The 13,755-nt window shown below is 35.6% G+C and overlaps 1 protein-coding gene across 1 annotated transcript; it reads left to right on the top strand.

The window, feature by feature from the left end:
- The first annotated feature begins 2,434 nt into the window (after positions 1 to 2,434).
- LOC123539290 (receptor tyrosine-protein kinase erbB-4-like) lies at positions 2,435 to 6,819 on the top strand. Its single transcript, XM_045323858.2, has 5 exons — positions 2,435 to 2,772; positions 4,153 to 4,269; positions 4,703 to 4,783; positions 5,204 to 5,325; positions 5,909 to 6,819. The coding sequence occupies exons 1-5, from the start codon at positions 2,493 to 2,495 to the stop codon at positions 6,032 to 6,034; spliced, it is 726 nt and encodes a 241-aa protein (XP_045179793.2). The 5' UTR covers positions 2,435 to 2,492; the 3' UTR covers positions 6,035 to 6,819.
- The last annotated feature ends 6,936 nt before the right edge of the window (positions 6,820 to 13,755 follow it).

The raw sequence follows: 13,755 nt of genomic DNA, 5'->3' as shown, positions 1-13,755 counted from the left end.
CCGTTCGTTTTCTCTGTACTCGGTTTCAGCATAAAAACGAATTTTCTGCTATGACCGAATGATGCCGAAATCTCATACGGAGAATTCATAATCACACGTTAATTGCCGAGCATTGCCTCAAACTGTAGTCCTTTATATACTAAATAAAAGTTGCTGGTTTGAATAAAATCATTTTACGACAAACGCGATTTTACTCTAGAGTATAATACCATTGTTGACAAAATCAATGTAGAACATTAGCTACAGGCTACAAAGAGCAGCGACTGTATGAAGTGTATATATAATGGAACTGGAATTGATAATTTTGATATTTAACGATGTTGTCCACTGAATTGCTCAATTTACTTGCAAGCATATTTGTATGTGCGTGTGCGTGATGAAAGAGTGTAAACTTTTATACTTAGTAATGTCATTGCATCAAACTGTAATGTAACGTTGGCATACAATACACCAAGCAGAATCTTTAATTGCAGCTGCACATGATCTTTGAATCGCTTTGCACCGAAGGCGAATATAAGCACTGCCATACCTATAAAATATTCATTGAAATATTTAATTGAAACTTTTACCTTACATACTTACTTCCTTTGAAAATTTCGTATTAATTTTGATACAGTTAAAACAGAGTTATATTTTGAGTTGGTTGTCGGACTTAAAATTCTTTATTTACTAAATGTTACCAGCTAATAATTTCAATATTTGTTAATTCGAGCAATTTGACAGGATCGTCCGAGACTTTTATACAGTCACGAACCCCTTGTTTTACATTTTTGCCTTCATGGGCATATTTCAACTTTGCGTTAATGAGAGCAGTAATATTCGACAAATGGCGATAACTTTCTCATTTTTGAACGAGACGTCATTTCATTAATAAGATCAATTCATATCCGATTAGCATGATTTCGATTCAAAATTTGATGACAGTTGTTCTCGAAAATTTTGATGTTGAGAGCGAAATCATTAAAAAATGACGTATCAGGGCGGAAACTTATTTACTTGGAATTAGATATAAGGATTAAACCATATTTCTGGTGTTAATGAATATCTAAACCCGGCCTTTTGATATTCAACATAAAACTCCTCGGAGCTTTATGTTTTTTGTTGTTTTTTTTTTTGTTGTTGTTGTTGTTTTTTTGCAATTACAGAGGTAGAGTTTATGAGGCTTCATGTTGAATGTGAACAATCATCAAAGGCCGGGTCTACAGGTCTGGACATCAGAAGAAATGTAATCCTATATTGTGCGATACTTTGTAATGCTACCTAACTCTAAGATAAAAATTACAAACAACATTATTTTTACCTCCGTAATGACAGTACCAGTTTGTTATTATTAATTCGGCAAGTCACACTTGACTGAGCTACTGATATCGAAAGCTGTTGTCATTACAAGCTGGCCAATTAAACTCCGTGACCTTAGAAATAACCTCTGACGTTAAACTATTCTTTCCTAATTGAGGCGACTCTCTGACTGAACGCGTTCCGTGGATTACATATTACTAAACCCGATGATGATTGATTGATTCTTTTATTTCCTCCATTCTTGAAGGACATAACATAATGTACATTCAGTCGACCAGATTGACATATATCAGCAAATTTAAATGTAAACAATTAAATATTATCGTTACCTTCAAATGCATGGTTAATATGTGAAAACAAACCCCATTGCAAAACAAGACCCTCTAATTATGCGCAACAAATTCACGCTTCGAATCGTAATGGATTGACCGGGTAAATGTCTTATTGCCGTATTTACTCTACTGTAGTGGTAACAGATTTACACATGATAGGTCATATGGCGACTTTAACAATGTATGTTAAATAACTAGCGTAAATACTTACTTGACACTTTTTGGCAGTATAAAACAAACATTGCAACCAAAATTTTACAAGATGATCATTTTATATTTATACAGATGTGCCCTAGAAGGAACTTTTGCTATGCTTTAACGTGTAATAACAATGTTTACACCACTTTCTCTCATTTTCCTCACACACAGCATGTATAATTATCATCCTGGAAACAAAGATGAACACACTGGGAGGTTAAGCTGTTAAGGCCGCTCACATCTAAAGCTCCGCTCATCTCTTGTAACTTACAAAATGATGAAAATCTCTTTAAAGATCAAGGTTAAATAGCGGGCAAAGAACTCGCCTGACTTTTTAAGAAATATCGTGTTTAATCTTTTGTTCATCTTACTGTCTATTACGTGCAATATTTCTCGCAAGTGTGACACATATTTGCGTGACTTATACTTCTAAACGTCTAAAAAATGGGAATTAGTTACAGGAAATATGAAGGAAGGTAATAGATCTAGATCTCCAAATATAAATGCATTCGTTTTGTTAAAGCATATGACATTATTCTTTGTTTGTTGTTGTTGTTGTTGTTGTTGTTTTTGTTCGAGCATATGACCTCGTTGGTTTCAGTTTGTTATGGAACAGCAAATGGATTCTCCCGGTCGGGTGGGCTTCTCTATCATTATAGAAGGATGCGACGACTTTATTCTGGCTGCACGTTTGTCCATGGTAACCTGGAAATAACGCACATGGAGAGTAGAGGTGATACGACCTTTGACCTTAGTTTCCTGGAAACCATAGAAGTGGTAACCGGATACGTTCTAATCCTAAACAACGATGCTGACGTCATTCCGCTGACAAATTTGGTTCAGATAAGAGGGGAAAGCCTGTTTCAGTACAAGGGAAATCACTACGCCTTCAGTGTAATACTATCACAGAATAAGGGAGGTTTACAAATGCCTTCTTTGAAAGGTAATTCAATTTTCTTTGTTATAAAGTTAAGGACACGAAAAAACAAAAAATCAAAACAAAACAAACAAAAAAAATGCATTTTGTTGAGCAGTGAATATGCAGACAGCTTAACGGTTGCTTAAGAATACATTGTTGTGTCTTGTAAGGGTTCCAATCGCATATATGTTAGCATCACAAAACAAAAACAATTGTACACAGTTTCGTTTCAAAAATATATATTTATGTACATGCATGATATTGTAAAATACGTTGCACATCATTATCAGTTTCAGTTACATGCAGAGCCATAATAATTTTACGTCTAAGTATATTTTATTTCATTCTAACGTATACATTTTAATGTCGAAATTACTGCGAAACGTTAAATATTCAACGAACCGGGTTCTCAATACTTGTGCTCTTAAAAATACCCATTTTAGACTTTGCAGTGATTTTAAAGCAGACTATAAACTTTTGAGATGCCTATATAGATTTACCATGTGTGTAGTAAAATGACAGAAAATTCTGAGCAAATCTCTCGTTCAATTTTTGCGATGCCTACGTAGTGTATATATATATATTTGTATTTTCTCATTCACATAAACATCATTAGTAAAATTGTATGACTTTCTATTTTTTATTGCCAGGCTTTTTGTTGGTGCTTTAGGAAATCGTCTTAAAATACACTTTGTTTTCTTAAAATTATTTGATATATGAATGGTTGCATTCTTTGGGCGTGTTTTTACCTGTGAGTTTTGTTTGTTTGTTTGATTGGATTCTGAACCAGTACAAACCTGTTCTCAGCAAGTAACTGCCAACTTGCATACATGAATCGGAGGTGGAGGCGATTGATGTCAGACTCAATGTCTTCTATCAAAACGCCACTGAGAAAATACGCCCCGCCCGTGGATCGAACTCGTGAACCTGAGATCCGTAGATCGGCGCTTTCCCTATGGAGCTAACCGGAAGGGCTTTTACCTGTTGGAGATGTATAGTCCTTGTTTTTTTTAATGATATAATGTACATATCAATGACGAAGAAGCATATGAAAGTCAAAATGTTTTACATTCACTAACTGTTACTGTAACAATGACGTTTATATGGTGGCTGATTCGTGCCATTTCGTTATTTCTTTTTGTCGCAGCGGAGAGACGTTCAAAAGTTTAAAAGTACCTTTTGTGATAACTATTTAATACTCATTCGTATGAGTTTTGTAAAATTGCCTGTGAAATTTCATGCTAAGAAGATTATAAAACAAGTCCAGTCACATGAATTTCTGCATAGATGTTTCCACGTAGCTTTTAAGTAACCACAGTTAATTATTGTTTGTCCATTAGACAGACATTGTGATTTGCGTGAGAAATATGCACTACTCAGCTGTTTATTTACATTCGATTGCAGAAATAAATGGTAATGTTATGATATCACACTGGTCTGTCTGCTTTACAAACACAATTGAATGGGATGTACTGGCAAAAGGTTCGGTCACACAAATCTACGAGAGAAAACCCGACGATTGTAAGTGACTCGTTATTTTCTGTAACACACACCGTTATACTCTTAAATTTATTGAGAAAATGCTATAAACAAGGTAAATTTTATTAATACTGTCCTGTAACTTGATGGAAGATGGTGGAGTTTAACAGTCAAGAGTTTGTTTGCAATTTATCGGTTTAATCTCCCAAGGGAGAGAGTTTGGCCACCAACCGTCCTAAAGTGGTGTCCCGGTGTGTTCATTTTATGTGTTCGTTTCTTTGGTTTCTTTCATTATACGTGCTCCCATTGTAATGTTAAACAAAAGTATGGGAATTATTGTATCATTGACTCAGTGCACTAGGAAGAAACAAATGACGTATAAAAAAAGCTCTTTAGATAATACATTTTACCAAATTGATATGATACATTTTACCAAATTGATATGATACATTTTTACCAATTTGATATGATACAGGTGATGAATGCGATGCTGCATGTACGGATGAGGAAGGAACTCGAAGATGTTGGGGACCCGGGCCTGACCTCTGTCAGACTGGTAAATAAGCTGTGGGCTAAACAGAGCAAAAGAAATTTCTTTGAAAATATCATTTTTCGCTAGTTTCATATAAAACCTATAAATAAGCAATTCAAACGTTCGTCGACTGGTATACACAAAATATAAAAACATGTATACAGGCGTATCCAAATGTTACCGACATTTGTACAAATGTTATTTACGAAGACTCGATTTGAAATTTCTAGTATATTCTTATCTCACGGAATAAATAAAAAAGAACGCTTCAGTTACCGTTTCAGATTTACGTCCAGCGAGTTTAGCAATGAGCAAACTTTAAGAGAACGTAATTTTGAGAATTTGAAAAACACATGTCATTGTAATACCAAAAACATGCCTACAAATGACAATATAACAAAAAAATATAATATATAATAATGTATGCTTCACTTTTTTCCCCAGTAAACCGGATGGAATGTGCCTGGTTTTGCCAGAATGGTACTTGTTTTGAGGAGGGCATGCTGGGATGTTGTCATCCGGAATGTCTCGGCTGCAATGATGGGTGGATAGACACGGCGTGTGAGGTAGGTATATCTCAAATTGTCTCCACTGGTCGCCGTATTACGTGTCATTTCCAGTATAAAATTTGCTGTTAATTGTTCAATGACTCATTAAGTTACACATTTTGAGTCCAATACACTATCCTATGTCAAGATGGAAACTTGCTGAGAACAAAGCTTGAATTTTACACAGAAGTGTCCTTTCGGCATTAACGGATTTCAAGATAGTGATGTTGTCAACAGCCAATTAAGACAAAAGTGTCTGTATGTAGTTATTTTCTAACATTTGTCTACACATTCTCATTAACATTAGCTTTCTTTCAACAAGGAAAGGTCTAAAAATCTTTAAATAATTCATTTTAACAACTTTTTCATACATTCATACTTTATGGCATATACATTCATATGTATATATTTGCAATAATAGATTTATCATTTCATATCATAAGCTCATAAATCAAATGATTTTACTGTTTCAAATCAGTTTCAATCAATGTTCCCAAGTCTTCGTCTAAAATTGCAGACTTTTAAAAGTTCATAAATACGGACTCTGATAGTTGTTCTATTAGACTGAACCTGCAGACCTCGAATCATTCCTTTGTTTCAGTACTGCCGGCACTACCGTTACCAGGGACACTGCATCCCAAACTGCCCACCGGAGACCTTCCCCTACATGGACCAGTGTATCCGCTATGAGGATTACTACGAGGCGCATGATATTAACAACACTTAATCTGGCTTATTATATGTATACTAAATCAAGCTAAATATTTGTACGCTGATACTAAATCAAGCTAAATATTTGTACGCTGATACTAAATCAAGCTAAATATTTGTACGCTGATACTAAATCAAGCTTAATACCTGTTAGCTGTTATCAGAGCATGCTTAATACTTGTGAACTTATACCTTTCTAGCTACACTTATACTGAAGCAAACTAAGTACCAACAAACTAATACTAAATCTATCTAAATATATGTAAACTGATACTAAATAGAGACTGTTATAAGAACACTGATACTTAAATATATGTAAACTGATAGTGACTCAAGAGAAGTATAAGTAAACTGACCCTAAATCAGGTTATGTATATGTAAAATGAAAGTAAATTGAGATAAATATATGTAAACTGACAATACATGGAACCAAAGTTTTGTACACTTTACTGATACACTGAAATTAAAAAGATGTAGGCTGATATCTCATCAAGCTAACGGTGAATAAGCAGATACCACATCAACTCTATGTCTGTAACTGATATCCTTTGGAAGAAAAGAATGTATCTTAACAAAATTATATCAAACTTAGTTTGATTTAATTTGTCTTTTGCAAGTAACGAAATTTATACAACATCCGCCATGTCTCTTTTGCGCCAGCTTAAGCTTTCGTAGCGTGTAGTCCTATCAAGCTTAAACTCCATAGAATCATTTTTCCTAAAGAAATTTGTCTAATGAAATATATAAGACTCTATTTGATCAGAAGTAATGAAACGTGTATGACTTCTCATGCGACCTAGCACCGCTGTAAACAAACCCTACTATGGCTTCCGCGATCCCAGTGGACCAGAAAACATTACAACACTAAGTTCGAGTACGGACTGCAAGTGCTTAATCATTTTTAAATGAAATCTTCCGAAGAAAGCTTCTCTTTTTACAGGATGAATGTATTCTCTACGAAAATTTTTACACAGCGCATAATGTATAAATACCGGTACTTACTTTCTTGCATACCGGACAGGATCCCGGGTTGTAAAATGACTCGCTTGCTGAAATTCATAAATGAATGCGTAAAGCCATGTGCTAGTATGTTGAAAAAGGCGCACAAAAGAACATAATTCATTCAATTCCTTCTACTAATTGAAGAATACGGCTAGTCTGTGTTCAGACCGTATGTTTTGTTCATAGGAGATAACTCCGGAGGCTATTCAAATTTTGTATAATTATGTCCCTTTTCTTCTATAAAAAAGATTATCTGGTCGGTAGCCAGACTAGAATACGACATGCGAGAAAGAGAATCTATCAATAGTTGAAGATGCGGATGGAAATTTCTACATCTCGGGTAACTGTTTTGTAGCTAACTCGGCAAAGCCTCGTTACCGCATAAACAGTTTCTATCGAGCCAGATATTTCTGACCTTACCTCCAGTCAATGAAGGATTCTTAAAACGAATAAAGACTCAAAAACCAAACACGTGTTGTCTGTATTGTCTCCCGTTTCATTGATATTAGAAATGACCGATAAAGTTATATTCTTTTCAGTTGTCATATGCTTAGATAATTTTCATGTAACATTTGGATGTGCAAGATGTACTTTTATAGGAGCTTTGATTTTTTATATATATTTAATAAACGTTCCTCGTAATGTATGTTGTTTTCATCAAGGTTGAAGTATTCTTTTGTAAAACTTGTATTAATGAAGTAGTCAACCAGAAAACAAAAAAGTGTCTAAGAGATAGGTTCTAAAACGTAGTAGTAATGCTATTTGTGCATACGTGTAATGAATTGCGCAATATAAATTTTATGTATGCATGTATATGTGTAATAAAGTATACTGTGTGACATACTGTTACAGTTCTTCATAGTATTTTTTATTTGTTTTGCTAGACGTTAATTTTCCAGTGCATTCCAAACTCGCAACACACTTTTTTAAAACGCGTGACAGACTTTATATACTTGCGGGCTTGACTTGGCCGGAACAAAAAAAATGTTACCTAAAAACACACAACGGTGGGAAGATATTTAGCCTAGGCGAGATATATGTTCTATAAGGGAAAAGCTACATCTCTGTTTCGAGGGGACACACCAGCTTCCGTATTTTACTAAAGGCACACAGGCGATAACTCATTAACTTCAAGTAACACATTGGTCAGTAAATGAAAATGTTTTCAAAAGGTTAATATGGTGTAAGTTTGTTAGGCTTTAATGTTGAAAATGTTTAAACAGTTCATAACAAAATGAAATATTTTTCCCACTGCAGTTTGATACAATTCTTGCCTTTTGAATAGGTCAATACATCTTTAAATTGACCAAAATTCTAAAAGGAAACATTTGTTTTATTATTATATCGGTTATTTGAGAAAAAAACAAATATTTGCAGCGGTGAGAAATGTTCACATTTTCACTCGCGCTACGCGCTCATGAAAATATTTCATTTCTCACTTCACAGTGAGATATATTCAATATTCATTCAAGACAAACAAATATCCTCTATGTATTATTAATTATGTGACATTGTTTAGACCAGTTCAAGTGGATATAAATATATATTTTAGAAATGATATACATGTATCCCAAACAGTGATTTGTTGTTGAATAAAATCATTGTTTGAAGTTCAGCATACATGAAAAGCTCGCTTGCGCTCGGTTTTCCGTTCCAAACTGCCCCTTGGGTTTGGGAAAAACCCTTCCTACACAGGCAGTCATATAAAATCTTCATATTCTCTTTCAACGATTCTCCTTTTTTAAATTTTCTGTCCTTCCCGTATATTTCCTGTTGACCAAAACATCCTTTGACGTTCAATGTTGATGTTATAGTGCCCATCTATGGCCATCACAGCATGTGAAACACTCAAAACAACGAAAGTACGATACTAAAATGTTGAAAAGTTGAAACAGCGAAACTAATTTGCTGAAAAGTCGAATCTACGATGGCGAAAAGTCGAAATTGTACGATGGTGAACATTCGAAACAACGAGTTTACTATGGTGAAAAGTTGAAATTATTTAGTATACTTTTATCATCATCATAGTTTCGATGTTTCGTCTTTTCTCCTTCTTGTCTTGCATGTGCAGCTTTGTAGGTTAAGTGAATTATAATATAGCCCAATTGCACGCAAATAACTGTTTGAAGTTTGTTGTCGTATTGAAGGCTGTATACAAAAATGAATAAAACACATTGACGCCCAGATGAACGCAAAAATATTTCCATGTATCATGTAACAAAACTCAAATACAGATCTTGTTTCTACATAATAAAGGGGCTAAAGTTTTAGTGTTTGATTTCTGTAAGAGTGCCCTCGCAGTTCTGTCAATGACGTCCGTATAAAATGATGTTTAGTGTTGAGAAAGTGTAAAAATATTATTATTTAATCTATATTTAAAGTCCATTGGTTAAGATGTAGTCACATGATCAATGATAAAAAGTCATATTAACTAGAAGGCGGAGCCAAGAACACGTATTGACCTCCAGCTGTGACGTCATTTACGGTTTGACGTCAAAACAATGCGACGTCGTACACAATTAATTTGCCACGAAAAATGACCAAAGGCTGCAGATATTTGTTTTTAATGTTTATAAGTAGGTTGGATTTAATAATAAAACAATTGTTGCCTTTTAGGTCCGGTCGATATGTGGATTTATCGACCTGAAAAATCCACATATCGACCTCACCAAAAGGCAATCATTGTACATGTATAATCATTCTACAAGGTTTTGTCTTTTTAATAAAATTACAAAAAGGCGAAACTATGATGTTGTAAATTTAAAACTATAATGGTGAAATATTTGAACCATGATGTTAGACAATCGACAGACTTTGGTAAAAAGTGAAAAACTACGATGGTGGGAAGACGAAACCACGAAACAATGAAACTACGATTGAAACAACGATGGAAAAAACACAAAAAGACGAAACTATGATGTTGAAAAGTGTAAATACGAAACATTGAAAAACGATGGCGAAAATTCAAATATACGATGCTGATGTAACGATATAACTTTGACTTTTCACCACCGTTAGTTTCGATGATTCGTTATTACATCTTCATAATTTCTACTTATACAGCATGATAGACGAAAAACTTAGTCATTGAAAGTGACACTGGGAAAAACGAGGTGTTTATTCAGTGGGCTGAAGTAGATAAAGCCAACAACCTTTTTTCTTTTAGTTTTTCTATAGTAGGGATACATTTCTTGATGGGAATATGCGTTACTGAAAAACTGATATTTTATGTAGAGAATGACGAAAAACGTCAACTTTACAAGAGAATTGAATGACGAAGGAGACCATTGTGGGTAGAGATTGGCACAGTGTAATTAGATTATCCCAAAGAATAAAGAATAAATTTGAAACGGGCATGCACAATGTGTGTGTAACATTCTTCAGGCATACAGACACTAAATGGAGAAATGGCGCAGACAAATGGTAGATTAAAATAATTCCCGGTTACTTTTCCGTGTTTTCCTGCCATATTTGATGAATCACATGACAGATCTATACTTGATATGTAGGTAGCATTTATGTAATGAAATAATTGCATTGTAAAATTTATCATGGCCCACTAGGTCATACATCACCACTCAGTTTGAGGTAACATTTTAAAAAGCATTTTGGATCTTTTCAAATCAAACATTAACATATCCAATGCAGACATTTTTATGAGTTATACCCACGCTTTAGACACGCTTTAAATACATAGCACATCATTCAATCCGGTATTCAAAAATAGTAAGAGTCAAAAATATACGTAGTAAAAGACCTGCCTTCCTTTAACCTTTAGCCTGCTCTTGGCAAGTGATTCTGCCTTTGGGACCAGTAGTTTGCACTGTTCGCTGTTCAGTGGGTAAATTTTCAGTTCAATGAAAACCCGTTCGAATAATATATGCTATTGCCAAACTGATTGATAGATCAGTCCATTTTAGAACTTTAGCAGGGTAAGGGTTGAAAAAAGAATATTAAAAGGCTGATTAGGGCTAGGAATACGATTAAACTTGAATAACTCAGGTCAAATGACTCTCTACACAAAAAGTGCAAATCATTCAAATTACTACTTAAAAGTGAAATTTTTGAAAAAAATCTATGAACATTTCCAGGCAAGATTTTCAGGGTATTGTAACTCTAAAGGGACACACACATCAGTAAAGACAGCACAAATAGCAACAAAACATTGTCGATGTTCATCTGCAGAGAAGTGTTACTAAAAGTAAAAATACCCAATCCCTTGCTCACAAAACCATTGTCCATCCCCAACTGGGTCTCGTCACGTCACTCAGGGTTTTTCAAAAATAAATATTTTGAGTGACCAAGTCTCTCTTTAAAAAGAACACAAATAACCTTGAGATGGTGTGTAATATCATGGATAAAATGACTAATCCACTGATTTCAGTGTTTCCAAGATGCATTTTTTTATTTTGCATTTATTATTTTGGAGGTCCCTTGAAAACCTCATTTTTTGACGTCGTACCGACATAATTCTGGATCATATGGCGACTTTCCAGCTTTGTTGGTGGAGGAAGATCCCAGTTGCCCCTCCTTGCATTATTTCATTACAAGCGGGAACCAGTGTAGAACCACCGACCTTCCGTATACCAGCTGGATGGCTTCCTCGCATGAAGTAATCAACGCCCCGAGTGAGGCTCGAACCCACATCGAGGAGGGGGCAAGTGATTTGAAGTCAGCGACTTTAACCACTCTTAACTACCCTTAGCCCCCCCCCCCCCCCCCCCCCCCCCCACCCCAACACACACCCTTGAAAACCTCAGGAATGATGCTTGGTATAATATGTGTAATAAAATAATTATTTACAAAAGACTTGGTCGCTAAACAACTCCCCCATTATCTCCTATCTTCTGTTAGAATTACTTGCCATTGGCACACTTATTGCCAGATTCATGTTTGCACAGATTATTTCGTATTCATACTTTTTTCAGCCTGTCACATTTCTCTGGAATGATCTGTTTGGTCATGTTACTATTATGCCTAGTTTTAAGTCAGCAAAGTATGCCTGAACTAACACTTTTAACTTCATCCTATTTCTACACATGTACATTATTTAACAATTTTATTAACATGCTCTCTGAATTTATTTTACTTTCTCATATCTACTAGGAATTTTCATACTAGCATTTTGATATTTCCTGTCACTAATCTTGACACGCACTCCTGTTCATAAAATTCGAAAGAGGAGCGTGACGATAAGAAGATAGATGGGTTCAACAGGTTAGAGACCGCCAATGAGGAAAAAGTACAGGAACCTTACTGCATGGAAAGCGTATAGCTTGCCAGGGGAATAAGGTAATGTTTGTCCATTCTGGTTGTTCAATCAAGAATGATGATATTTTTCAAAATTGATTTTTGGGAAGCGAAGCCTTCCCAAAATCGCAAACTACGTATACCGACATTGCTGAAATTGTACTTACAAATGCCATTACTTCCTTCCTCCGTACATACGCTATATAAGTAGTTCAGTGCTTCAATGAAATTCAAGGGTCTGAGAGTAAACAGACCGATGCCATTTATTTAGCATATGCAATAAATAAGAACACTTACAATTTGTAAATGAAAAATATGGCAGGTCTCTGTTATTCTTTTAGATAGCATTAGAAAGTTTTACATATTTTTTAACATAACGAAGGTAAATCAATTCGCACCACAACCCCTGACCCCATGAATGAAACTTTTTCGTCTTTGGTAAGGTAAAAACTCATTGACAAATTACATAGATTACATACAATGTGTAATATGCAGAGATAAAGCTATAAATCATGCGAAATGTAAGACGTATTATCGAATTAAAATTTAATCGAAACACTTAGATGATGTTATTGAAATGGAAACGGGATTCCAGCGACCACTTAGTTATAGCTTATGACCTCGGTCTATTATAGCTCATTTAATCTAACACTGGTTCTGAGCAAAGTGGGCGACACTGGGTGGGGGTGGGGGGATTTGGGAGGGGGATGGGGGGGGGGGAGTTGGTTCCAAGTAATAGTCAGTGGTTGCAGTAATTAACCTATAACTTAGGGAATGGACATAGCGGACACAATGGGTCATTGGGGTCAAGTAATCTACGATTGGGATGACATGGGTAACCTTCCGTTCCTCCGCCTGAAGATCTGCAGTGGGGCACTCATATCACCAACATCTGCAAGAAAGCCAATTCCAACTTGGGCTTCTTACGACGCAACCTTCGAAACTGTCTGCAAGACTGCAGGGAGCTTGCATACATCTCCCTCGTACGCTCTACGTTGGAGTATGGATCTGCCATCTGGGACCCATATCTTGGGAAGGACGTGAACGCATCGAACGAATACAACAACAAGCGGCACGCTTCATCAAGAACTACTATAGATCTTGCGGCGAGGGCTGTGTCACAAGGATGCTTCAGGAGCTACGACTCCCAACATTACAGCAACGGCGAGAGTACAACAGACTGGCGCTGCTTTTCAAGATAGTGGAGGGTATGGTACCGGCAATAGACACCTGTGATTACTTAGTTAGGCTAAAACGCCGACGTAAAAACCAATCCGTGAAATATAAAGACTGTGTGACCAAAAACATTTTGAAAACCATGTTACAAACTTGAATTTGATAATGCGAGCAGTGATCAATATAAAAATTCTTTCGTTGAAAGAACAGTGGTGGACTGGAACCATCTGGAAGAGAGCACTGTATGTGCCGGATCAGTCGAGGCATTCAAGAGTGCCATTCAGGCTCACGATTAGAGCGCACACACTC

This window comes from Mercenaria mercenaria, chromosome 18, assembly GCF_021730395.1.
Source record: "Mercenaria mercenaria strain notata chromosome 18, MADL_Memer_1, whole genome shotgun sequence".
Lineage (NCBI taxonomy): Eukaryota > Metazoa > Mollusca > Bivalvia > Venerida > Veneridae > Mercenaria > Mercenaria mercenaria.
This window is presented reverse-complemented; position numbering and strand designations above follow the sequence as displayed.

What these genes read in the sequence shown, in the direction of transcription:
- LOC123539290 (XM_045323858.2), top strand. Translation starts at nt 2,493, where the DNA reads ATGCGACGACTTTATTCTGGCTGCACGTTTGTCCATGGTAACCTGGAA. An exon ending in GCCTGACCTCTGTCAGACTG is followed by an intron (nt 4,784 to 5,203) that starts GTAAATAAGCTG and finishes TTTTTTCCCCAG; the next exon opens with TAAACCGGATGGAATGTGCC. An exon ending in GGATAGACACGGCGTGTGAG is followed by an intron (nt 5,326 to 5,908) that starts GTAGGTATATCT and finishes CCTTTGTTTCAG; the next exon opens with TACTGCCGGCACTACCGTTA.